Below are 27,443 nucleotides of genomic sequence, written 5' to 3' on the forward strand. Positions count from 1 at the left end.
AACTAGGGAAAGCCTCATACTTATTTATTAGTAGGATTACAAATCTTACAAAAACCCACATTTCAGCTTTGTACAACACAGACAATTTAAATAAAGATGACTAATATTTTCTGTATCACCTGTCTTTGCATGTTATCACCATAAGTTTCAAAACGTTTCTATTTGGTAGTCACTGTAATTGTACTAATACAATTTAAACACATTTTGCTGCAGAATGCACTTCTTAAATGGCTTGATGGTGTTAAAGTCGCTGCAAAATGCCCAACTATGAACTGTTTGTGCACATGCGGAGAGTTAATAAGCCTGTGATCAATGCACACTGCCAGCCTTTAATCTCTTTCACGTGTCCATTCGGGAGTGAATGATGACTGTTCACTGTTCAGTTTGCCGGATACCCACCTATCCTCAGAAATACCCTAAGGACCCTCTGACCCAGTTGGGATCCAGTCCACGCATTTCTCATGAACACCCTCCCGGTCCGGATGGTCGCCACTGTCTGGGTCATGTGATTGCCTGCCGTCTGTGCCCAGCCCTGTCCAGCCCGGAGCGAGTGAGGCGCATCCTTCACTCGTGCAGTTAAAGAGATGTGCACCTGTCGAACAGACCGTCTGCTGCCAAACCAGGACAGACCAATTCAGGACAAGTGAGACTGACTCCCACAACGCCTCGCAGACTGTAATGGTAAGTGATTGTGTGTTGTGAAATACCGGATAGCGATATTATAATTTGTAGGACAGATCGGTGTTGACAAACTGTCTATCGGAAATATAACAGCCTATTAGCGTTGGAGGCTTTTATCACTAAGCCTGAGACGCACATGAAATGTATAGAATGTATTTCTTTATTTTTCTTTATTTTTTTTTTCGTGGGGACTATGATGTGGGACTCAACAGTGAGTTTAAAGAAACATTTTTGCTACAACCATGGCACTTTATTTTCTCATAATTTTGGTAAGTATCTTTCTTTTTTTTTTTTGCATTAAGATGCAGGAGATCTATCTATCTATCTATCTATCTATCTATCTATCTATCTATCTATCTATCTATCTATCTATCTATCTATCTATCTATCTATCTATCTATCTATCTATCTATCTAATCATTAGATAAGTAATTATGCAATTCAAAATATATCAAGGAGTATCAGAAGCATGTGTGTTCTAATCCACTAGAAGCCATCATACCTTATTGACTCCTTCTTAATATTATTGATATTAATAATATGAATATAGGTAATCACAGGTAGAGATGCAGGTGAATTATAGAAGGACTGTCGACTTTAAAGCGAGATACAGCTGAAACTCATTGCAACTCCAAATCAGATAGAAATCATACATGTTTTGTAGTCGGGCCCACTCTGTATAATGCATTAATACTATGTGCATATTTGTGTGTAGAAAGAGTTGTATTTTTCTCTTTTGTCACCTGGTATTTGCAGATAATGGGCACACTTCGGGACCTCCAGTTTGCCCTGCAACTTAAGATCGAGGAGCTTCGCCAAAGGGACACCCTAATAGATGAGTTAGAGCTGGAGCTGGACACGAAGGATGAACTTATTCGGAGGTTGCAGGAGGAACTGGATCGCTACAGAACCACCGTCTCCCTCCCAGGACCCTCAGCAGCCAGTGCAGGTACAGAATATGGTCCTTTCACATGTCATGTTTTAAAGCACCAGCACAAAGCCTTGGCAATCTTACTTGTTTTTCCTGTAGCAAACTCAGCTCATATTGAGGACAACCAGAGAACCAAGAGGAAGACAGTCATTTCCGAGCCCTTCAGTCTGGACCCTGTGACTCTTGCCTTGGTTTCACAGATAAACTGCGACAAAAGCCAGGAGTAAGAGCACACAGTGTTCCCTCACTCCCACCTGTTCTCAATATCAATAAATACTCTCATTTATTCTCAAACAGTGTGTAGCCTATGACACTGCATTCAACGTGTTCAATAACTTGACCTTACATTATATATAAGTATCCTAACCTTCATGTCCTCAGGACTCAGAGGCTGATTCAGGCAGCGTTTTTGAAAAGTGATTTGTTGAAGAACCTTGATGAAGGAGACCTGAGAGCCATCGTGGCCTGTATGTATCGCACCACCATCAATCAAGGCTGCTATGTCATTCAGGAGGGGACCATCGGGGCTCAGGCTTATATTTTAGAAGGTAAATCATTTTTGCTCTTACCATTGCTAACATTAATCATTCTTGAGGATTTCCTTGAGATGACAGGTGCTTAAGAGCAGCCTGATGAAATGATTTGTTTTTATCATATCTCTATATTTAAATGTTCTTACTGCTGGATCATGCGTCGAGATGAGATAACCTGACACCGCTCGAAAGCACAGTAATGTGACCGTGACCGTCGCATATTTGAGCGGGGTAAAAAAAGGAGACACTTTGGGGAGCAACAAGTGACCTACATTGAGGTTTTGTTTTGAAATGTCACCTTGAGCCTGAGGAGACAGGAGAAGAGAGGTTCTGCTTTGCCCTGGTGGTGAAGTCTATCAGTCCTGAGAAATCTTGCACGCATTTGTAAAATGGCAGCTGAAAGAAAGCGACTGCTTCCTGATTTCCTCTTGTCATTTAAACCAGTGACATGATTGCCTTGCTATCGTTTGTACAGTCCAGACAGAGGAAGGTTCGTGATAGTCTCTCTACATTATCTGGCACAAAAACACATGCACACAACACTTCTATATGTACATGCTGTATTTCTTCACTGACTTTATGTTTATTAACAGAGGGGAGGCTGGATATGACAAAAGACAGATTGAAGCTGCTCACAGTTGAGCCAGAAGACATGTTTGGAGAGCTGGGGCTCCTCTACAACTGTCCGCACACCTTCTCCGTCTCAGGTATCAAAGCATTGTGTTAGCTTCTTGGTTCTCTGATTGCATGCGGATATTAGTGGAGAGCTGTCAACCTGAAACACTGGTGGAGTTTCATTGTGATTAATTTTGATTTGATGGGCATATAAATAATTCTTGTTCAGAGAATTTCTTAAGGGATTTCAGGCAGTGGTCTTAGACAGAAGATGTCCATTGAATTTAATATCAAAGACCTTTTGAGATCTTAGACAACAGCGCAGCTTCACATGGTTTTTCTCAGAGACGTGGGGAATTTAAAACATTTTCTGCAGCTGTCTGAGTGCCACATCTCCGATTCAGCATGCATTAACCAAACTTTCACAAACATTTACAAATAATATTTTAGGAAGCTGTCTGAAATTAATGACCCCTGCATTACGACCTTTTATATATACATTTCTGGTTACATTTTTTTTTTTTATATATATATTCCTAATAAAATAGAAAGTGTGCTTACATTTCCTTCTAGCATCTGATCCAGGAGTCCAGTGGGAAAACATTCTCGGCTGTCGCAACAAGCATCTGCCCTGGTTTCACAAATAAATAGGCTGTGAAAATGGCCAGGATCAGTCTAAATTGAAAAATCTGTTTATTTACCTTGTTTGGTCCCTAAGCATCTCATTCCCTTTCCATACTGCTTTCTTTATCTTGTGACCAATCAGAATTTCCAATTTACGGCGCTCCACTCTGCTCATGCTGGCAGTCTGCTGTCCTTTGTTCAATGTCCATTTCTGTCAGCCCCTGATCTGTTTAGAGCCCACTGTGTTTATTTCCTTCCTGACCTGAAATTACTTTTTTTTGTTGTTGTTCATGTGGCCATCTGAGCCCATCAATAAGGCTTTTGCTTGTGTGTTCTCTTTCATTCTGCCACTGATAAGGGAGCAGATGAAAACAGGCTGTCATCATCAGGGCATGGAGGTTCAGCGTGAGAAAGGATATGCTGGAGGAAATGTCAGAAAATCCTCCACAGAAACCAACATTTTAATTTTCAGAAATATCTGGCAGAGCAGATGGAAATAAAAAGAGATGGCTGTAATATAACGTGGAAACCTTTGGGGTATATCCAAACAGGGGAATTGACATATCATGGCTGCACCATGTTATCAGATGCTGGATCTAATTAGACTGTGTAGAGTAGATCTTTACAGTTTGTCGGAAGCTTCAGTGAACCAATCAATATGGGTCATTATTAATACAACACCCTCTTTCAAGCTCTATCATAAAGAAAATGAGTAATTATGGCTCAGGAAATAAAATTAGATTTATATTAAATGCCCTCTATGAGAAAAATAAGCATCTGATTTTGTCCCACAAGATAAGAATTTCTAATGTGGCGTGTTTTACTGTCTGCTCTTTATGCTGTGCTCTGAACTGTACGCCCACATCCATCACAGACAACAAGTGCCTTTGAGACGCTTGACAGTGTTTTCGCCTGAGTTCCAGTGTCACTGACCTTTATCATGTCCTCCTCCTCCCTCTTTTGATTGGCAGCACAAATGGACAGTAAGCTGTGGGTTATTGACCGCAAGAGCTACCAGACCGTACTCATGCAGAGTGGTCTCAACCGCCTCTCTCATTCAGTGGAGCTGCTTAACAGGTGAGCATCACACTGATGCTCCGGGAGAGCATTTTTTTTTATTCTAGCAATATAATTTGTTTTTCAGTCATCACAATGCTGTATTTTGGCCTTTAACTCGGAGCACAATGTCAACATTCTTATGATATATTTCTGAATGTGCTCACACATCCACGAACTGCAGAAAAAATGACATGTAACTCATTTTAAACCTGCCATTGTGCGGGATATCTTCCTGTGTGCAGCCTTCCCTTCCTGCAGTCATTGCCAGAGGATGTCATCATGAAAATGTGTGATCTCATGGAGGAGGTACAGATTAAGTTCTTAAAATGTGAAGCACAATGTTGTGTAACCAGCACTGATTCTTCAAACAGAATCCAGCCAATAGATTATGTGTGCAGACAGAGGGACCAACATGACTGTTTACACTTTTGTTTTTCAAAGAGTGCAACGATAGCTTCAGAATTAATCCTACCTTGTTTATAGAGCTGTTTTTTTAATTCTCTTTTCAAATTATTTCCTGCTGTTCGCTCCACAGACACATTACACTGACGGTGACTTCATCATTCGACAGGGGGCCACAGGAGACACCTTTTATATCATTAGCAAAGGCCAGGTAAAGTTTTATGATCTCCACCTGCTGAACAAATGAAACGAGGCTTTCAGAGAAAAAAACCCAACTTAGATTTGTGGAGAACAAAATGTCAGAGCAGCATAAGAAATTACATTATAATGGTGATAATTGACTTAGGCACTTTTCTACATTGCTTGGCACCATTACCTCTTTTTCATTACCTCTGTCTTTTGGATTTTCCAGGCGAAAGTGATAGAAAAGAAGCCAGGCCATGAAGAGCAGGCAGTCGTCTCCAAGCTCTCTGAGGGACAGTGGTTTGGAGAAAAAACTCTGTGGGGGTGAGAAGGAAATAAGATACGATCAGAGAAAATGAAACACAGGGTTCAGCAGCTTGATAAGTTAAAAAAAAAAGTGTTATTTACATCAGCATGATTTTCTCTTTTTATTTATATATTTCATGTTTTGCACTGATCACTTTATGATGTTTTATGATTCATTCTTGACTGTCTGAAGAGAGGACATTCGAACTGTGAATGTGATGGCTGCTGGAGAAGTTACATGCCTGGTAATAGACAGAGAGTAAGTTCTATAATTAACTGCACTGAAACTGTAACTGATTCAGTTTCTACACAGAACTCTAATTTGATCATAAATGTTTGTGCTTGTGCAGAAATCTGGTACATTTTCACATGTTTCTGTCTTTCAGGACCTTCAAAGACATTCTTGATGGGTCTGTATTTGACTGTCATCAAGAGTTGCAGCGAAGCAATGAAGCTGCATTTGAGTGAGAAGAATTACAACTCTGTTTTATTTGTACCTGTACAAAACACAAAATGGCTAATTCCTGTTCTCCCTGTGAGCAGGTCAGACATGGATCCCATCCTCCTCGTTTCTTCCACCTTAAGTGATTTTCAGATCATTTGCTCCCTTGGAGTTGGGGAGTTTGGTCACGTCGACCTGGTAAGGCTGGATCTTATAGCAGCTCACACCCAATGCCACACATCCTCTGTGCTGCTGCCTCATTGATATTCCATGCTTCTATAATATAATGTATTGATTTGCCCGTATGTCAGGTGCAACTAAAGAGCAACATCAAGTGTCTTTTTGCCATGAGGGTCCTTACGAAGAAGCTGATCCTCAACGACGGTCAACGAGAGCACGTCCTGAGAGAAGGCCGCATCCTGACAGAGGCCCGATGTCCATTCATAGTCAGGTGTCTCTCATGCAGCTGTTATCTGATTAGGACTGTCTTGGTGACATGATTATAAGATATCTAACATGTCTAACATATTTGTATTGATCCCAGGCTGCATAAAACCTTTAGAGATGCAGAGCGGCTCTATATTTTGGCAGAAGCTTGTCTTGGTGGGGATTTATACAGTCTACTCAAAGAAAAGTACGTATTTTGGACGAAAGGAAATTAATGTTCAAGGGCACCTTTTGTCATTGTTCTTGAAAAATATTTATAGCCCCACTGTGTTTAGCCAAGTTTCATCACATTTTAAGACTGGCCAGGCTCGGATGTCTTACATCTGTCTGCACCATTTTCTGTGATGATTTAATCAACACTTCTCACTGCTGTTTCAGAGGATATTTGGACGAATGCAGCACCAGGTTCTACACAGCTTGTGTTGTTGAGGCCTTGACCTTTCTTCACCGTCAAGATGTCATCTATAGAGACGTCAAGCCTGAAAATGTTGTTCTGGATGAGCGTGGTTACGCCAAACTGGTACTACTGTTGATTACAAGCTCAAGTCCTCATTCTGTCAATCGAGTTTCTCCAGAGGTCACAGTAAATGTATTGATGTCTGCCTCTCGTAGATTGGCTCCAGATGTCTCAAGAAGGTTGAGGTGGGTAAGAAAACCTGGACTTTCTGTGGTACACTGGACTACATGGCACCTGAGATCATCTTGAACAAAGGCCACAGTCTATCTGCAGACTTCTGGTCACTGGGTGTTTTTGTGTTTGAACTTCTGAGTGGTGGGTAAGCTTTTACAAATGTGTGCAGATTTTAAAGCTCATTTCTTAATTAGATATTCATAATCATTTGTCTATATATTTATTTATTCTTTATTAATTAAGATGCTTATGTAAAGTCAGATGTGGTAGAATACCCTTTAAACCTCCTTGTGCAACTTCTTTAATAAGGGACTTGCACAAGGATGTTGTATAGCGATCGTTTGCGTTCATGTTTGGCCTCTTGTCAGACGTTTTGTTTTGTCTCGCTATAAAAGCCGGGTGAGATCTGTGCCTCCTTTGAGAGACTAAGATTAATATAATATTTGGCATCAGCAGGCTTCAAGTGTTTAATGTGTGTTTTTTAGCTAAGACTTACAGGCAGCTTTTCCATAACACTAGATTGAAGCTGTCTTGATAGCCTCATGTTTTCCTCTTCAGGCTCCCATTCAGCGGCTCTGACCCGATGACGACTCTCACAGCAGCCGTTCGTGGCATCGATCACATTGACTTTCCAAATACCATCAGCAAAAGTGCCTCCAGTCTCATAAAGAGACTGTGCAGGTGTGGATATGACCCACTAAACACACTGAAACACAATGGAAAGTTAATGACAGATTTTTTTTCACAAAGAAATTCACCCACCATTTATGTGTTGTTTCATATTTTCCCTCTTCCAGCCTCAAAACACATAAATGTATAGGGGGAAAAAAACAACTGTGGGTGTATCTGCTACAACCTGTGCTGTGATGTCACCTCTTGAAGGAAAGATTCTGATCATGAATTCATTGTTTATTTATCGGTGTGTTCTTGTTTGCTTTCCATCACCAAGGAGCAATCCCTCGGAGAGACTGGGCTGTCAGAGAAACAGGGCCAAGGACATCCAGAAGCACAAGTAAGACGATGGATATATTACACTGATGAAACACATGCAGGCCTGAGCTTGGAAACATGGTGTTGTAAGTAATGATACTTTGTCTTTATTCAGATGGTTTGAAGGATTCAGCTGGGACAGTCTTTGTACAAGAACTTTAACCCCACCGGTTATTCCCAAAGTAAGCCATGTTCAGTTTTCTGAAAGCTCTTGTTGAAATGAGTTGATCTGCTTTACATGTTTGAGTGATTTTTTTTTTCTTTCAGGTAGAGCGCCCTTTGGAAAGCAGCACATGTCATTTTTATAATGAGGACTCAGTGGAGCTGTGCACGAACTGGGAGGATTTCTGATGGATGTCTGTGAACTGTACACAAAATATTCATCATTATCAGGTTTAGTTTTCATTAAACTGCCATCAGTCTTGCTGCCATCAAGAATTAATTATATTTTCAGATAAAAAAAAAAAATTGTTTACCGCATTATCAGTAACTGCACATTTTGTTTGATAAATCACAAACCATGCTGCCTACTGACCGTTTTTTGTTTTTAATGTAAAATCTTTGTAGAGTTACAACAACAAGAGTTCAGTGATGTTACTGCAGTCAAATGTAAGTCAATAAAAAATATCTTGCATCGCACTATCTTTACTTTCCTCTTAAATCTAAAATCACTCTCACTTTGAGATTCACTTTTTGGGGGGGATTGTGTAATCTGGTACTATTTGATCTCCCTTGAATGCGTGAATGTAATTAAGAAGTGACGTCAGTGTTGGCGCTGTCTTGCAGAGGAACGTCAAGGTTCAGAAAGAAAGATACACAAAGGAAGTTGTATGATTTTAACTTCAAAATAAAGTAATTCAACAAATACAAAAAATGTCAATGAAACAAAAAATTGCAATCTGCTAAAAACAGTGTGGATTGACCTTGATCAGAAGAGAAGGTGACACACTTTCTAATAGTAAACGGGAAAGAAGACCTGCCAAAGGAGGACTATGTTTTCTTATTTCCTGTTTTAGTATAATATTGGAATACATTTAACTGAATAAAGATATGCTTTTTTTTTAAATTGTCTGCCAAAGTGAAGTTCTCTTTTTTTTGTTTACCAAACTTAATGTGGTTGAGCACGATGCGTCCAACAGTATTTTATTTTGAAGATTTAGACGGAAATAAATTGACATGGTGTCGAGCTGCACATGTGGAGACATTTCTCTGGATCCACTGCAGAGTTGTAACTTTAACTTGGGAGCGCAACCGAGGAAAGTTTGGAGACTTTGCGGTTTACTCGGGTAAGTTATTATTTAGTATCTTTGTCTTTGCTGGTTTGTTTTCAGCCGTGTGACTTCGATAGAAACATAAAACTGAACTGAAGAGGCTGAGATTCCGATCTAGAAATATGAGAAGTTTAGCTGCAGCCCGCCGAGCCTCTCCAAGCTGCCAAGATGAGATTTAGTTGCACTTTTTGGAGCTCTGAAAATATTAAACAACCTGTTAACAAACTGCTGCATGACGTTGTAAGGAATTCATTGGCCTTAAATGCTCCTGTGATGACATCGCCTACACACAGCGGCGCAGTTCAACATGTTGATTGAAGGGAGAATTTAAGGGAGTGTTCCCATGCGTCAAACCGATATCCACGAAAGTTACATTTTCTATAAACTTAATTCTTCTAGGTTACTTTGGTATACTTTGTTTTAAATTGCTACACTTCAAGTTGTGTTAAATCGAAATCAATTAAACTGCACTTCAGGCATGTTTTAATAGTTTTTTGTTTGTTACACCAGTATTAGAATACACAGTAGACCTATATAGCCTAATTTAGCAGATTAGGTATTGTGATATTAATCTCATAGTGCAGGTATATTATGAATATATTGGGAAAACAAAATAAATTTGCTTTGAATATACTGTCTCTGCATTTTAACATAGTTTCACTGTATTGATGCAGTTAAATAATGCTGGAAGTACGAACAAATGAATGTAATATTTCTAAAAGCTGCAGTAAGTATGTTTTCATGCACTAAAAATATGAAGTAATTTCTTAAATTGAAATTGATGAATTAAAATGTGCACTTCAGACATAATTGAATATTTTGAAATTATATGGTGAATATGTTTAAGGACTTTTTTCTATAAGAAAGGATACTATTTGGTACACTAAAAGTATCAGATGTAGCCAATGTTTATTGACTCTAATACAGATACGACAAGAGCACTTCTTTACATTTAAAATGTTCTAAAATGATCTGGTATATAAACGATTGAAACACCTAAACAAAGGTTAAAACGCTGGAGTGAATCAACGATTTTAGGTATTTCATTAAGTCATTCAAGTGTTTTTTCCACAATCACCAAAAATTTTGAGTTACTATCTCAATGGTCTCTGTCATCTTTGGCAGCACATCTGGTGATAAGCGGTAGTTGCAGCTTTTGAGATCTAAATAGTGTTGGCTGTGTGACCTGTTGCATTTGCTTCGCCAACTCTCTGACTGAACAGTCACTGCTGAGTGATGGGAAAACACGTCACTAACTGAGATTTATCTCGGAAACTTCGCAACAGATGCCCAGCTGATTCATTTTATAATAATGTAAATGTAAGAGCTTTCATAATACTGTAAATGCAAGAGCTTTCATCAGAGGGCCACGGGCTCAGTCACTACTTTGTTGCCTCATTTGACAGAAACAGAAAGTTAACAGATATTTATTTGAGTGAAAGCCTTTGAGATTGTTCCATTAAACTGGTCGTAATGAGTCTTACCTTTCTGACATACAATCAGAAAACAAAATACACATCCATATTATATTAAAATAAACTCAATGTAGTGCTGGTATGAGTTCTATTGCATCATTAGGTAATAACTCTAAATGTTTTGTACATTGTTTCCCCAAAATCCTCCCTAACAAAATGGTACATTTATAATTTTCCACAACCAAGAACGTGGAGATCATCTGAGGAATATAAAATTAATTCATATTTTTCGGTACAATATTGTTTGTGTTGATGGACTTAATGGTCGGCACAGCTTACCTGAGCGCACTTTGCTCTGTCGACTTTGCGTTCTTGCCGGAAAAGGCTTCATTATTGACTTTTTTTCTATATTGATGCCCTAATGTCAAACTCACTGGGTTTAGTGAACACGGCCTTCACAGTTTCTGTAAGAAATGGTGGAGTGAGTGAGTGAGTACAGGTCCCATGATTTTATGTGCAACTGAAAGTGTGACATACTTTCACACCATCCATTTCCATAGATGCTATTTCTGTGCAGAGTGTTGAGGGCTTGAAACATCTCTCAGCACTCAGTAGATAATAATGATGATAATAATAATAACAACTTTATTTCTATAGCACCTTTAAAAACAGAGTTTACAAAGTGCTCTACGAAGAAGCAAAGCATAGTTGTACATAACGTCAATACCGGTAAACATTTAAGAAAACAGGAGGCAAAAAAAAAAAGACCATACCATTAAGGTAATGGAATACAAGAAAACCAAACAAATAACCAAAATGAGCAAATGGAAACGAAAACACAAATAAATAAATGAATAAAATAAACAAACAAAAATAGGGAAACAAAAGAACTGCATAAAAGGACAACATCACTTAAAAGCAATTCTATAAAATGGGTTTTAAAAAGTGATTTAAAAGAAGTTAATGATTCTGCAAGCCTTATCTCCTCAGGTAGGTCGTTCCGAAGTCGAGGGGCCCTAATGGCAAAAGCACGGTCACCCTTTGATTCAAGCCTCGACTTTTGAACGGTCAGAAGGGCCCCACCGGAGGATCTAAGGCTGCGATTTGGCTCATATGGGGCTAACATTTCAATAATGTAATGGGGCCAGAGCCAGGCGGGCCTTAAAAGTGATCAACAAAATTTTAAGAGGGAGGACAGACACTGGACAGATCGCCATAAATCACAGATATTATTACACTTCAAACACTTCCATTACTTTTCAAAACATGTCAAATGGTATACATTTTTTACAGTTTTTATGATCAAAATATTAAGAAATCAGCTCGCTCAGGTTGATGTGGATCCGTCAGAAGCCAAAGTCACACGATGCACTACGCTCTCCAGGATCTTCTGTTATGTGACCGAGGAATTAATAACACAACACAAACATAGTAGCTCCGTTGTAGAGAAACCATGAGTGTTTGTAACATACAACACATAGATCTCCATGCAGAAGACACAATTTCCATGTTCACTGTGGCCTTGCCTCTGACTCACTATTGTTACCTGTACTACCTATTGAGGAACTATGTTGACTACAGCTCCTATCCTTTATGAAAGAATAAGCAGCTGAATGTTGCACATGACAACTAAATTGTGTTATTAATATTAATAACAATAATACAATTCCATTAAAACCAGTTGGACATTTCATAGTTTCTCACATAGCTGCAAACACACCTGCTGTGTGCTTCTTGGAAGCAGGCAGGTGCGAGCCGTCATGTCCTCCATTTCCTCTTCTTTTCTTTTCAGTCATCTCTATGAAATTATCTGGAATGAAAACCGAAGACACACAAGGCTGAGTTTATAGAAATATTTTGTCATTCACGTCTACTGAATTAGATTCATTGATTCATTGCACATAAAGCACAAAACAGACCACCGACAAGGCAAAAGTGTTGAGAAAATTATCTAATGTCTAAGTATAAATTATTAAAAACAAATGTATAAATAGTTTTCTGTTCATTAAATATTTTTTGAAGATTTTAAAGTTTTTGTTTTGCTACTAAATGCTACCTATAAGGAATAAATGCCAAATGAAATAGAAATCGTACTCCTCACATTTAAATATATAATGTTGGTTTAAACAAAATAATATGACCATCACAAAATATACATTTAAACATGGTACACAAGTTAAAGTTTTAAGGTAAAAAGATATTACTACACTTGTGAAAGGCACATAGAGATGAAAATATAGAATACACAGACCTCCGCCAAGGTCAACAGTCCCCTCTCTTCTGTGATTTGCAAATCTATAACTTCAGCCACTATAAATGTCTGGGAATTCAAAAGGATCTTCCTTAGTCCAGGCTACACCCTTCCACCAACTTTTATTAAAATCAGGCCAATAGTCTTTCTGTAATCGTGCTGACAAACAAACAAATAAACCAGACTGAAAACATAAACATAAATGAAGAGTATTTTTAACAAGTGTACTAAATTACAATTTAAGTTATGTGATCTGATCAATATGCTTTGAAAACATTTACTTTGAATACATTTTGTTTCATGTGCTTATTACGCATATACTTTGAAAATAGACCAAAAGATGTCTTCTCATTATGTGTCAACATTGGTAAAAAAATATACTTGTTTGATCTTTTAATACATTTTATAAACTAAAACTATAAATCAGGTATAGAAAAAAGGACATGCAGTATTTTTTGCTTGTGTTTTTTTGTCAATACCAAACCTGAACCCAATTTAATCCCTTTCTCCAACAGTTGTCTCTAATAATATCTGTCCAGACCACAATCCTACCTTTGTCGGACTATTCCCGAATATTGGGATCTGATATCTATTGATATTTTTGTGCATTGTGCCTTTGCTCAAACGTAGCTTTAAGTTATATTAAACTTTTCCCTATTATAGTGTTTGGAAAAATATTTTATGAGAAATGACCTGAACTTTTTTTTTACAAATCTTTTGCAGTGTGCTACTAAATTCTTTAAATACAAACAGTGTTGTACTTGTGTGTGGCTATGAACTTAAGCATAGCGCTGTGGTATTTTGTCCCTGATCCAAGCTGAGGATAATAATAATGTTTGGAGCGAGTTTCAGCCCTCAACTGTTGGTTTTCTGACATTCTTTTTGTCAAATCAAAACTCCTGTCCACATCCTCATCTTAAGCCTGCATGGGCTTATATTTGCCTGAAAATTGGATCTTTTTTACTTCCGTGTCTGGATATTCTGAGGCATGCAACATTTTTAGAGCTGCCCACTTGGCAGAATGCCAACCCTTCAGCATCATCTGTCTGCGTTTGACAGTCACAGAGTACAGTGTGTCAGTTTAGGTTGATGTGCCCGGCCATGCGGGATTCACAAAAACACTCACTGATTCAGAAATGAGCTATGACGTAGGAGCCAGGAAAGCTAAATGTGAATTGTTCTTGTGTAGTGATGTTTAAACCTGCTGCTTGGTTACATGAGACCAAAAACTTCAGGCTTGAAAAAAAGAGAACAAACGTTGCATTGTTTCCTGACTGGTTTCAAGAGTTTCTGAGACCCTGGGAGGCTCACGACTGTCCTGTGGAAAGTAAAGGTATGTTCTACGTGCAGGATGTGAAGTCTTTCTGCTCTATTCTTCACCTCCTTTCCCATCCACAAGAAAAGTGTGTGTGTGTGTGTGTGTGTGTGTGTGTGTGTGTGTGTGTGTGTGTGTGTGTGTGTGTGTGTGTGTGTGTGTGTGTGTGTGTGTGTCTGTGTTCTTCACGCTTCATTTGGGAATCACAGCCAGAAAACACCCATGTGTTTCATTTGTTCTCTTCTGCTCCTTTCCCCTCGCTGCCCGGCCAGGCTCACGTGTCCTTCTTGCAACTCTCCCTTCATCTCCCCTCGATCGGACCATTCACTTCACTGGGCACATAAAGCGTGTGCAGAGTTCACTGCTACTGTTGCTGCTGGTGTGGATACAAAATGCTGTGCCACCCACCCCCCCAACCCCGCACCCCTCCCAACCCCGCACCCCTATAACCCCCTCCCTCACACCCCTCTTTGTGTCACCTCCTGTAGTTTCTGGGTCAGCATTGCTCCCATCACCACAGAAGCTCAGTAAGCTCATGTACAGACCTTAATCACACAAAGTGTAAATCAGGGACTTATTCTTTGTGGGAATTTTGCTTTGAGAGAAGAATATTTCTTAATTCTGTCTTCACTGTGAAAAGAGGACTTTTTGTCCCTGATAGGTTTTGTTTTAAAGGAAGACTTGACTGCTTTTTAATGCTCTAATTCATTACCACTCTTTAAAATACTTTTGTAACTGTCAGAGTTTGAAACGGAGCAGGACATTGAAAATCACAAGTCTATGCGCTGTGTCCTTTTTATTTGTTTATACAAGCAAACTTTACCAGACAGTGTCGGTGATGTTGCCAAAATACATTCCTGAATCCTGACAACTGTCATTTTACTTCTGACCACACCAGAAACATGCCAAAAGCTGATGATGAAGCTGAACTTTTTCAATGTCGGAAAAAATTGTTCCTTAAAGCTACATCAACTCTTAAATTCTACATTTCAGTTCTAAATTAAATATAGACAAAGCAGCTCTTTTACTATTATCACATTAAGATTTAAACTGTAAACATTTCAAGTTTAGTTTTAGTACACACATAGTCGTGAAAAAATAAGTGCATGCTATGGAAATTGTTGACCTTTTCCAATAACAGTTGATCCTCCTTGAAAGCAGAGCATACAGAAACAAGGGGATATACTAAAACAAAAGACACATAAAATTGATATTTGGTTGTCATAATAAAAAATAAAAAAAATAAAATCCATGCCTATATTTACCAGACCTTTAACTCCATAAAATTTGAAATAGGTGTTCAAGATTGGTGCTATTCATTAGAATCTCCTGAGGGAAGGACAGGTGAAACTTGTATTGTTTTGAATGACTTGACATTGAGGGTAGGGTTGTCTTTTTGCTTTTGAAGTTTGTGATGTCATCATCTCTTTGGCCTTCAGAAAAAAGGTTAGAGGCCTCCAAATCTAGCAAGGGTTTTCAAAAGATCTTCAAATTATATTTAAAAAAAAAAATCATTCCACTCTGAGGAAAACTCTATACAAGTGGCGGAGATTTCAAGGGATTGGTAATTTGTCCACGACTGGTCGCTGAGCAGATTTGACCCAAGAGCAGGCAGTTTGATTCAAAAAGTAGTCTTCAAAATATCATCACAGGACCTGCAGGTAACTCTTGCAGTTTTTGGTGTCAGAGTGCATGTGTATTTAATAAGATAGAGATTGCACAAATTTGACCTGCATGTGAGACGTGTCAGGAATAAAGCCTTTGCTGTCCAAAAGAAACATTAGAGTGAAAGTACAGTTTGCAAATGAACACACAGGAAAAGATCAGGCATTTTGGAAAAAAAAGACCTTTCAACAGGATAATGATCCTATAAGCCCACAAGCATATCCACCCAAGAATGATTCAAGAAATGGAGGATGAATGAATGGCTAAATCAGAGACAGATTTGAATCCCATTGAAATGTTGGTGGATTTGAAACAGGGAGTTCATGCAAGAAAACCCTCAAACATGCTGCAAATGAATACATTTTGCACAAAAGAGGGGCCATAAATGCCATCTATTAATAAACACATTTTCCTAGTGGTGTTGTTGAAGTATACCACGTTTATCTGCAGCGTATCAAAGAGAATCACATGTTTGCTTGTCTAAATGTGAAAAACAAACAAAAGAAAAGCCAACAATTTCGTCAGGGGGGTACCTCTGTAGAACTTGAGGAGGAGGGTGGAGAGAGGCTCATGTTAAAGATCCAGGAGAGGTCATCTTTGATCTGCACTTACAGAACCTTTTGTGCTGCTGACCCTCTCCACAGCAGTGCTGCCATAGATGGTCAATGACAACCTCCTTTGTTTTCCATGTGTTTAGTGAAAACTTTTAGTCATACCACCAGTGCTGCCCAACAGGTCCACCGCTTCTTTGTACACTGTCGGATCATTGTTGTTGCTTGAGACACGGCACTGGTGAAACTTGATGTGGTTGGAGCTGGATGATGTACACACAGCCCCTGGAGAGCGTGGTGCTCCTTGCAGTCATATGTGCCGATCCGGACTGACTACGCCCCGCTAGCTCCAGGATGATGCAGATGGAGGTGTTGAGGCCTCGCTGGTTCAGCTTCACAATTAGCCGTTGTGGGAAGATTGTTGAAGGTCGAGTCATCATCACTTGCACAGCGTTAACCTGTCAATCATGTCAGCCTTCCACAAACACTACTATTCCCGTCGTCAGCAAAGTAGCAGCTGATTGTCCGTGCATCACGAGATGGGTCAGTTTTTGCAGCTTCTCCCCAGAACTGACTGCAGCTTCTTAGATCTTCAACAATGTCAGATATCAGCCCTGGCCTCTGGGTTCTCGGAGGTGACTGCTTATAATATTTTGTGATTGTTGATAACTTTAATCTCCTATTTTTAATGTTGCTCATTTTGTACCTTGCCTTCTTCACTTTGTGAGACTTCTTTAATTTTGAGGAAACCAAAATGTGGCTTCCAAAAAAATGTTTGACAGTTACATTTAATGAAGTTGTAGGTGTCATTGATTACATGCTAGATTTTTTTTCAAAACCAGTTTTTGGCTTCAGTATTTTGTACATTCTGTATTGTTCTTGTGTCATACCCTAGCTCGCTCTGAATAGTTGTCAGCTCTGCCTCTGCATGTCCACATGAGTATATGTGAGCAGACATGCAGGCAGCCTCAGGCTGTCCATAACATGCCTGCTGCCTCCCTGTGAGCCTGCATTCTGCTGTTTTTATAGTATTTTGTATGAACTCCACAGCAGGATGTCAGTTAATTTCCATTTTTAAAAAAAAATATAATTTGCACCAAACATAGTTTTAATCCACTTTTACTTTCCTCTCCTCTTCTGTCAGGAGTGCCAGGCTGTACTAGCAGCACTGAATGAGGATTTAGGTTTGAGGTGCCAAAACCTTTGGGTTATTCTCTCCCTGCAGGAACTGAGGCAGGCTGAAGGTGCATTTGTTTTTCTCCAGTATATTTTCACATGTTTGCCATTTCTTTTGTCTCCTGTCTTCCAGGGACTAAAAGCTGGGAGCACAATGGTCCTTGTCTGGGCCTTGACAATAGCTGTAATGAATGGGAGTGAGAGAGGAGGGAGGGGTTAGGAGAGGGAGACAGAAAGGGGCTACAGGAAGCTCTCCTCACAGCAGGCTGTCATTTTTTTTGATGTCACTTTTCATAAAGCCCTTTGTTTTCCACTTATTTACTCCCAGTGAAAGGACTCAAGGGGATCACCAGCTGCTTTGTTGGTCTTGCAGGTGTAAAGTGGGAATTTACCAGCTTTAGTTCTCATAAATTGATGGTTAAAGCGGATTATAAATCCTCTAAGGAAAAGTGTGGCATCGCTTTTGCCCAAGCCCGGAAGGGAAAGCAGCACAGCATCGGGCCCAGTTAAAGAGGGAGGGAAGGGGTAAGATATCACTTCTTCACTTCTCCTATTGGGTACTGGGGGTGGGGGGGGGGGAAGTGGGTGAGAGGTTGAGGGGTGCTTGGGGAGGGGGAGTAAATGTGAGAAAGGAGAGATTTATTCAGTGAGGTGAATTCCTTTCCTGGTAGAAGATGAAGTGGTTTGCTGGGGGGGGGGGGGGCGGTGGGGGGTGAAATTAGCAGTTAGGTAGAGGTCTAGTCTTGCAGTGAACACTGTTGGAGTTTATTTTGAGGCTATAGATCATTTTCAAGTTGACTGTCCCCCCCCCCCCCCCCCCCTGCTTCTCTCTCTTCCCCCCCACCCCCCCTGATCCATTCAGTTTTGATATGAACAATAAAGTCTTTGGCAGGGAATCATTAGGGGTGGACTCAGCTGGTCCTCACCCCATCTCACCACCAGCCCCTTCCTACTGTACTCACCCCAGTCGCTCTCTCTCTCACTCTCCCTGCCAGATGAAAGAGTGGCACATCATGACTGAGAGTAACCTCGCTGCCTGTTTCTGTTAAGCCAATCGTTATTACTTCCTGGTGACCCCCCCCCCCCCCGTGCACGCACGCGCGCACACACACACACACACACACACACACACACACACACACACACACACACACACACACACACACACACACACACACACACACACACACACACACAAACTCTTCCCTGTTTGGAGCCCTGGCCTTTTCTCCTCTTCTCTCTCTAAGCAGTGCCAAGTCTGTGGCCCCGTGTGGTTCAGCCTGTGAACCAGCTGGATTACACGGTCTCAGAAGCAGAACTATGGTTTTTAAAGCATATTTTCTTCAGGGTGTTGTTGCATTTATTGTTTAAGCTAGATGAAAAGAGTGCAGGAGAGATGTTTAAAAGAGTCTTCCACAAGTTTTACACATAACGGAGTTTGTCGGTTTTGGGGAGTGCGGTTGCATTAAAAAAAAGTTGTATCGGGTCTTTGTAGTCTCCAGAGAAAGCCCAGTCTCGTAAAGGTGATGCCACTTTGAGTCGGTATTGTTAGACTACAAGTTTGGAAATGGAAAACAAAATCAGGGGAGTCAGAAAGAAGTGAGCTGCTAGGCAAGTTGCATTGTGGGTAATGGAGGCAGCAGATTTGAGATCAAGGATTATTGTGTGGAGGAAAAAAAAAGAAGAAATCTCTGCTTCTGTTCATCGTGACTGAGAGCAACACTGAAACATACAAGCCTTGATTATTTTCCAGCACTGATCCAGTAGGAAGATGATCAAAGTTTATAAATTTATTAATTTATAATCAAAACCCTTGTCGTAAAATTAAATCACTAATTTAAAATGCACTGAGGTAGGGCTGCCTCTTGGCAGATAATCTTTTTTTTTTTTTTTTTTTTTACAGATAAAAGTAGTGCAGAAATAATTAGTCAATTAATTAATCAGTTGATCGACAGAAAATGAATGTGCTGTAGTTTTGATCATGTCATTTATCAAGCAAATATAAGAATTTGCTGCATTTCTCTCTTTTTTTTTTAAACCAGTTAAATTTAAAAAAAAATTTGTAATTTGGACTGTTGGGGAAAGAAAAGAACCAATTTGAAAACTTTGGGATTTTTTTAATTTCATTTTTGCAACTCCATACAGACAACAACAACAACAAAAAAAGAATTAACAGATGAATCTTGCTGTTGTGTTGCACTTTGTTTTAATTGCTGCACAGTTAAACTTCTGTTCGTGCTCCATATCATTGTCTTCTTGTCACTTTGTGTCTTCGTCTCTCAGCTATGCATTTCCAGGAGTGGTTACGGTCACTTCGCTCCAGCGCAGGACTGAAAGGTTCTGAATCAGAGGACTTGTGGAGTCTGCTGCCATCTCTGCCCCTGTCCTCCTTCTCCCTGTCCTCCCTTTCTCTGTCACCCTCCTCTCTGCTGGGTTTGGGAGCCCTGGCCTCTCTCACCGCGTACTGGCTGGTGACTCGTCCTCGACCCATGCGTCCTCCCTGCGATCTACAGGCCCAGTCCGTAGCTGTCGGCGTGAGTGGATTTCGGTTGCCGTCGTCATTATAATACGTGTGGCTCGTGTAAATGCGTACGTTGTCATCGTGTGTGTGAAGTGTGTCAGTGACGGAGGTGTTTGTTGTAGGGGGATACCAGCTGCAGGCGATCGGCTCTTCTTAAAGATGACACTCTGCTGGAGTTTTACTACGACGACACCAGGACGGCCTACGACATGTTCCAGAGAGGCCTGATGATCTCGGGTGAGGCCAACGGACATGTTCACGTCATGTAACAATATCAACAAATTGAATGTCTAATCGTATTTAAGAAGAGAAGAATGACCAATTAGTTTGCTGTTCTGTTTTAACTTCTGTTTAAGGATTATTTTGAAGACAAACAACTTCAGTGTCATCCGAGGCCATCGAGCCTCGCTGCATAAATACAAAAACATCCGAGTTACTGATGGAAAAGCAATTTGTGTTCTGGACAAAGCTGATATTATTTGAGCTCTCAAGTAAAAGCACTGATTTACATAACGTGCATATAAAAAAAAAAAAAAAAGACTTAACTTTCCCATGTTTTCCACATGTGATCACATGTATGACACATGTTTACCACATGTTGCAACATAACATGGGGGAAAATATGTGGACACGTTTTCACATGGGAATCTACACCATGAAAATGTTCCAAAACCATGTTTGCCATGGGCAAAATACATGTTTCACGTGTGCTCAATCACGTGTGTATGTGGTCACGTGTGATCACAGGATTTTTTTTTTTTTTTTTACACGTGTAAAATTCATGTAGTTTTTCTGCTAGGGAATTAGTTTCCTAACAAGAATTACAAAATAATTGATATATCATGTAAGTACAGGTTACATGCTAAAACAAATTATATCAAGCCTGATAAAAATGTTTATATTTCCAGTGATTTACCACAAGTAAGTAAAATGTTTATAATTCTTTTAGTGAACTATAGTGTTATGGCATCTATTATTTATTGATTTCACAGGAACAGGATACATGACATTATTTTGGTTTTGTCCATTCTTGTTTTTAACTGTAGCAGTCAGACATTAAGTCATTTGTAAAACCAGACAGATTACACAAAACTGAAGGGTCTCAAGCAGAACTCGGACCGTCAGAATTTCATGTTTGAAGTGATGTGATGTGATGTAATGTCATGCGACTGTCCCGTCAGGAAACGGCCCATGTCTCGGCTTCAGGAAGCCGGGTGAGCCTTACCAGTGGATGACCTACAATGAGGTCTGACATATTTCCATTATGTTTGGTCCTCCAGTCCATCGTAGCTTCTGTGTAACGTGTTAATCTTCGCTGTTTGTTGACTGAGCGTCTCCCATCCTTCAGGTGGCTCAGCAGGCACAGGCGCTGGGCTCCGGCCTGTTGGCTAAAGGCTGCCAGCCCAATCCGCAGCAGTTCATTGGCATATTTGCACAAAACAGGCCTGAGGTACGGACTAATCACTGCTCTGTGGTGTCGGGATTTATTAGTTGAATTTTCACACATGGGAGGTTCTTTCTTCTAATTATGATTGTTGATCCCTTCAACCTCTAAACTGCCTTGTAGTTTAAAACTGTATTTCACTTGGGTAGGACTCAATATACACGCACGCACCTTTGTGTGCGCCCCTGGAGCCCAGGAACACGTTTTATATGAATGTTGAATCGATTTGTTTTGTCCTGAAAGTGCGTTTGCCTTTGTTGGGACGGCACGAGTCTAACGGTGCTGCTGTGTCTCCCTCTGCTGGTGACAGTGGATGATCTCAGAGCTGGCCTGCTACACGTACTCCATGGCGGTGGTGCCTCTGTATGAGACGCTGGGGCTGGAGGCGATGGTCCATATCCTCAACCTCGGTGAGAAAACCTGCACGTAGAAAAACAAAGGTCTCTCCTGAATGAAAGTAAACCTCCCACATGGAGTCAAATGTCGCTGAACTGTGCAAGACAGCAGCGAGGCCTTCGTCCAGAATATTGATGAGGAGGCTGAGTCATGAAAACGGTGCATGTTTGCAATTCCAATTAAGATCTTGTATAATACAGGACAGCAGAGGGAGGTGGTTGAGCACAGAGTATGTTGGTAATAGCGGAAGAAGAAGAATAAACGGTTTGCACTTGTATAGCACATTGTCACCTTAGTGGTTTCCAAGCGCTTTACGCTGTTTCCCATTCAACACACACTCGCACACATCAATAGCCGAGTTGCCATGCAAGGGGGGCTTGCCTGCCGACAGGAGCAACTTGGGGTTCAGTGTCAGGACGATGTGCTCTACCATCTGAGCCACCGCCGCCCAGAAGTACTCAGATCCTTAGTGAAGTAAAAAAAAACAAAAAAACAACACCAAACATGAAAATATTCCATTACTGGTACCCTGCTTTCATTTTTGTTAGTGAAAGGTTGAATACCTTTACCTCTCTGGGCCTTAAACAGTTATTTTAAATGAAAAGTTTAAAAGGAAATCAACCCTAAGTGGGACGACTGACATCGCAGACATCTGAAACATGTCAAGAGGCCCTCGGTAGACGCTGTCTTTGTAAGGAGGCATGCTTAAGTAAAGGCAAGGCAACTTCATTTGTGTATAAGCTTTCAACAACAAGGCCATTTAAAGTGCTTCACATATGAGACAAGGCATAATAGATAAGACGGATAAAAGTAAATCTGTTTGCTTACCTTTGGATGTTTTGGACACATGGTGCAGTCAGGAGTTCAAAACTGTTGGATTTATTGCACTAGATGAGTGTGAGAAATGTTTTAATTTAGGTTTTATTTCACATTTTTGAATATTGGCTGTTAAAAAAAAAAGAGACCATTTTAGCTCCATTAGTCTGAAGGAAGGCTGTTTCTGGTGGTCCTTTAGAGACAGGCAGAAGGCTGAGTACAAAAACACTTGATTTCACACTCTGATGAGAACATTCACAAACTTTCAGTGTGTGTGTGTCATGGTGCGTTTTCTTTTCTCTTTTTTTTTTTTTTTTTAGCGGAGATCTCTCTGGTGATCAGTGACCGGGAGGAGAAGGCAGCGTCTTTGTTAGAGAACAAGGAGAAAGGCATGACTCCGAAGCTCTCCTGCCTGGTTCTCTTTAACGATTTCAGCGAAGCCTTTGCGGAGAGGGCGAAGAACTGCGAGGTGGAGGTTTTGAAACTGGAGCAGCTCATGGTGAGCAAGGGTGGAAGCACTCAATCCCCGTAATGCTGACTCATTCAAATGCATTCCCTTTAATCGAGTCATCAGTGCTGAAGTGTAAACTGATATGAGCAACTCCTCTTGGTCCACATCTTAGGACCTGGGAAGGAAGAACCTCAAAGATCCTGTGGTGAGTTTCTCTCAGCTGCGACATCGCCACATCAAACTGATTCAAGTAAACAGCTAATCTCCCTCTAAATGCTAGAATGACAGTTGCATCCTTGCTCCTGTCCCATACGATGTCATTAACACTCACATGTAAACAGGGCTTAAATGAAGAGTGCAGGAAGCCCTTTGTCATGTTCTCCTCTCTTATTGCTGCCTTCTGTAGCCGCCCCAGCCTCAGGATCTGGCCGTGGTTTGCTTCACCAGTGGAACCACAGGTACCGTCTGATCTCATAAGTCTCTCCGTAATTATCCTTCGCTCACATCATTAGAGAAATGTCCTCCAGTGCCCACTAACAACCCCTCTTTATGGCACTGCTGTAGTTTGCCTTTGCTGCGCAGGGCACTGCAATAATGTCTTGTTTATTTATCCAGGAAAGCCCAAGGGAGCCATGATCACCCACGGCAACATCGCCTCCAACACTTCCTCTGTCATTAAGATCCTGGAGGTCTGTCTACACTTCCACCTCCTTGTCTAATTGAGAACAGCCTCCCAGCTAGCATCACTTCCCATCTGCTTGTGTATCTCCAAAACTGTCCCTCTCCCTGCTGTGTCTAATGGTATGATTAATTAGGTGTTTGATTGCCCCTGTCACTGTGAGGTACTTTAACTAATTACCCCTGTATAAAAGATTCTGCTATCTAACTGCTGTTGAAAAAAGAAAACCATACAGCATGTTTGATTGCTACCGTATGCATACCTGAACGTTATCTCTCCCTTGTGCTTTGCTCATTTTAGTTCTCGTTTTCCTCGCAGGGTTCGATTGTGATCCAACCGGAGGATGTGTCGATCTCTTACCTGCCGCTCGCCCACATGTTTGAGAGGATGAATCAGGTGCGTCGATCCTCTCAGATGTTTATTTTTCCTTTTCTCTTGTGTGTGTGTAAACCCTAAATGAAATCTATTTCTATCACAGGTCACCATGTTCTGCCACGGGGCCCGAGTAGGATTTTATCAAGGGGACATTTCTCTTCTTATGGATGACATTAAAACTCTCAAACCGACCTTCCTCCCCGTCGTGCCCCGTTTACTCAATCGCATCTATGACAAGGTCAGCAAATGCACTCCGATCCTTTGCCGTCAAGATTTTAGCCGTATTTGAAGCTTTGCCTCAAATTTTTGTCCATTTTCCCCGATTTCTATGAAGATCCTGAGTTCCGTGACGTCTCCGTTGCGACGGGCTTTGCTTCACTACGCTGTGAGGAGAAAGCAGGCGGAGCTCAGCAGCGGGATTGTCCGCAACAACAGTTTGTGGGACAAACTGGTGTTCAACCGGATCCAGGTCAGCTGACAGATCGCACTTTGCCATGTTGAATCGTTTCGACAGCTCCTTTGCTGTACTCATTGCTTTGCAGTGCTGCACATCCATGTGCAGGTAGGCATTTTGTATTAGCGCACATTAGTTTACACTCTCGGATGATATATTTTCTGTTAATCCCCGATTTATATTTGTTGCTGTCTTTTCTTGTAGTACTTAACGTAACACAGCGGTACATGTAGCAGCCCTGCAAATAGTCAACAAATCGGTATCCAAACTTTACAAGAGAAGCACGACTATTCCAGCAATCAATGCCAAAATCACCCCGAGCATATTGGCCCTGTGGGAGTGTATTGGAGAAGCATGCACACAGGCAAACAAGAACCGAGAGATTTTGTCTTGGTGTGATCAATACAGATGGGAAAATATGACCAAGGTTGAAATGGAAATTAGCTCGTGTCCACAGTAGGATTGTGATGTAACTATTTTCCAACACTGCATGTATTGTCTCCGTTTCAGGCCAGTTTAGGTGGTAGTATACGGTTTGCTCTGACCGCCTCGGCACCCATCTCCCCCACTGTGCTGTCCTTCCTCAGAGCCACTCTGGGCTGTCTGATATTTGAAGGTTACGGCCAGACAGAGTGCACGGCCGGCTGCACTTTCTCTATGCCCGGGGACTGGCGCGCAGGTGGGAAACAATCCGATTATCTTTTCTTTTCTTTTTTTTTTTCCCCTCTGAAGTATTCGTGCTCTGGTTTCTCCCGTCCTCAGCGGGTCTGTGAATGTGTCTTTCTCAGGTCACGTTGGTGCTCCTTTACCCTGCGCCATGGTGAAGCTGATAGACATCCCCGAGATGAACTACTACGCTAAGAACGGAGAGGGAGAGGTGCGAGCTCGTGTAAAGATGCAACCATACTTTACGTATGACCGGACAGTCCGGAGCCTGCTGACACTTCTCGCTTGTTTTGTTCCGTTAGATTTGTATTCGCGGCCCCAGCGTGTTCAGGGGCTACCTGAGGGACCCAGAAAAGACCGCTGAGGCCTTGAACAGCGACGGCTGGCTGCACAGTGGGGACGTGGGCCAGTGGCTTCCAGTAAGATCAGACAAAATATTAAGCCTGTGGGCCATTTAATTCATTTCCTGCAAGAGAGCAAATGTTTGCACTTCTCTCCTGTCAGAATGGGACACTTCGCATCATTGACAGAAAGAAGCACATCTTCAAGTTGTCCCAGGGAGAGTACATCGCTCCGGAGAAGATAGAAAATGTCTACATGCGCTGTGTTCCTGTACTTCAGGTGTTCGTTCATGGAGATAGTTTACAGGTACAATGAATGATACGAAGAAACTCCTATTCGGTAAATATAAATGCAAAATATTTGCATACGAGTAAAGTATTTGATTTTCTTTTGTATTTTGTGTTCTCAGTCTTATCTCATAGGCATAGTAGTACCTGACCCCGAGGTGTTTGTTGACTGGGCTAAAGAACAGGGAATTGTGGGGTCCTACGAAGAGCTGTGCCAAAATCCTGTAAGTCAACTTCCTAATTTTGAAGCATTACTTTCATTGAACTTCTTCAAACTACTTTGACATGAGCTTGAGGGGAAATGGCTATTTGTCTTCAAACAGGATGTGAAGAAAGCAGTATTAGAGGACATGAAAGCTGTGGGGAAGGAAGCGGGCCTGAAGTCCTTTGAACAAGTGAGCAAACTCTGCCGCTGCTGGTCTTAGTTCAGATCAACAAGCTGCAGAATGACCGACAGTAACTTCTGCTGTTCGTTTGTGTCTCACATTTCTGTCATTCCAGGTGAAGGATCTTTGCTTGCATCCAGAGATGTTCAGCATTGCCAACGGCCTCCTCACGCCAACCTTGAAAAGCAGACGTGCCGACATCCGAAAGGTCTTTCAGGAACAGATATCGAGCATTTACAGCAAGACGACGATTTAACTCCACTCAGTAACTTGCACACAACACCAGAGGGTGACTAATGTCCTGTAAGGGGGGGAAAAAAAAAAGGGACCTGGAAGAAGAGAATTAAAAGTCCTGAACATCCTGCAGTGCAACAACCAGATATATTTTGGAATATTGTCATTTTGCTTTAAAGAAACTTTAACTTCCATCCACCTGTGACCACATCTTATCTGTGTACGTGTCGTGTTAACGCTTCACATGAGAATTAAGTGAAAGAGTCCAAACCTTTTTTTTTTTTTTTTTTTTAATTATTATTTCTGTTCCAATTTCACCGTCGTCTTTGTCACTAATTCAGCACGGGGAGACTTTACAGGAACATAAATTGTTTAGTTGTAGAGAGGAGAATCACGCGTTATCTGAAAAACACCTAAGGAAAAGATATTTAGATATTTTATTTGCACTGACTGCAGTTATGTTCCCCTCCGAGAAATGATTTTTAGAGTGACTCTGTTATGTGTACGCGAGACCTCGTTTCTCATAGATGTTGCATTAACTGTAGGTTTGTGATTTACGTTTGTTGGTTCCTTTTATCACCACGACATAAGCTTTTTATGAACATTACACATTTCTCAAAAACTTCATAGACTACTTCACCTTAAGTTGAACTATTTACACTAATGACCTTTTCAATTTGCAATGATTTGTAAAAAAGAAAAAAGAAAAGAGGCTGAACTGTAAATACTGCTTATATTAAGATTGTCAACTAAATCAACTAAATCCAATAAACTAAAAGTGAATAGAAATAAAGATTAGTAACTGAGAACTTGTTTGCATGATTCAATTCACAAAACACTGAAGAAAAAACTAACGCTACATTCACCCTGAACAATAAACAGGATATTCAAACTTTAACGATAT

The 27,443-nt window shown here is 40.8% G+C and overlaps 2 protein-coding genes across 2 annotated transcripts; both read left to right on the forward strand.

The window, feature by feature from the left end:
* The first annotated feature begins 327 nt into the window (after positions 1-327).
* On the forward strand, positions 328-8,471 carry prkg1l (protein kinase cGMP-dependent 1, like). The gene is made up of 20 exons (XM_069699798.1): positions 328-681; positions 1,438-1,630; positions 1,712-1,835; positions 1,994-2,160; positions 2,739-2,852; positions 4,356-4,461; positions 4,686-4,749; positions 4,979-5,056; positions 5,258-5,352; positions 5,528-5,593; positions 5,721-5,798; positions 5,878-5,974; positions 6,088-6,227; positions 6,321-6,410; positions 6,602-6,743; positions 6,836-6,999; positions 7,413-7,535; positions 7,804-7,866; positions 7,960-8,026; positions 8,112-8,471. Exons 1-20 carry the CDS (start codon positions 679-681, stop codon positions 8,193-8,195), a joined length of 2,058 nt encoding a protein of 685 aa, XP_069555899.1. The 5' UTR covers positions 328-678; the 3' UTR covers positions 8,196-8,471.
* A 581-nt stretch (positions 8,472-9,052) lies between these two features.
* On the forward strand, positions 9,053-27,437 carry acsl2 (acyl-CoA synthetase long chain family member 2). The gene is made up of 20 exons (XM_069699831.1): positions 9,053-9,130; positions 19,772-20,022; positions 20,132-20,246; positions 21,191-21,255; positions 21,358-21,459; positions 21,764-21,863; positions 22,986-23,164; positions 23,289-23,321; positions 23,523-23,574; positions 23,732-23,805; positions 24,114-24,191; positions 24,274-24,408; positions 24,505-24,639; positions 25,135-25,303; positions 25,413-25,501; positions 25,593-25,709; positions 25,795-25,938; positions 26,042-26,143; positions 26,243-26,314; positions 26,421-27,437. Exons 2-20 carry the CDS (start codon positions 19,774-19,776, stop codon positions 26,559-26,561), a joined length of 2,151 nt encoding a protein of 716 aa, XP_069555932.1. The 5' UTR covers positions 9,053-9,130; positions 19,772-19,773; the 3' UTR covers positions 26,562-27,437.
* Positions 27,438-27,443: the final 6 nt, after the last annotated feature.

The sequence above is a fragment of the Brachyistius frenatus genome, unplaced genomic scaffold (genome assembly GCF_029030835.1).
Source record: "Brachyistius frenatus isolate BFR_SWC_R1_liver_20210118 unplaced genomic scaffold, ASM2903083v1 Contig_31, whole genome shotgun sequence".
Lineage (NCBI taxonomy): Eukaryota > Metazoa > Chordata > Actinopteri > Embiotocidae > Brachyistius > Brachyistius frenatus.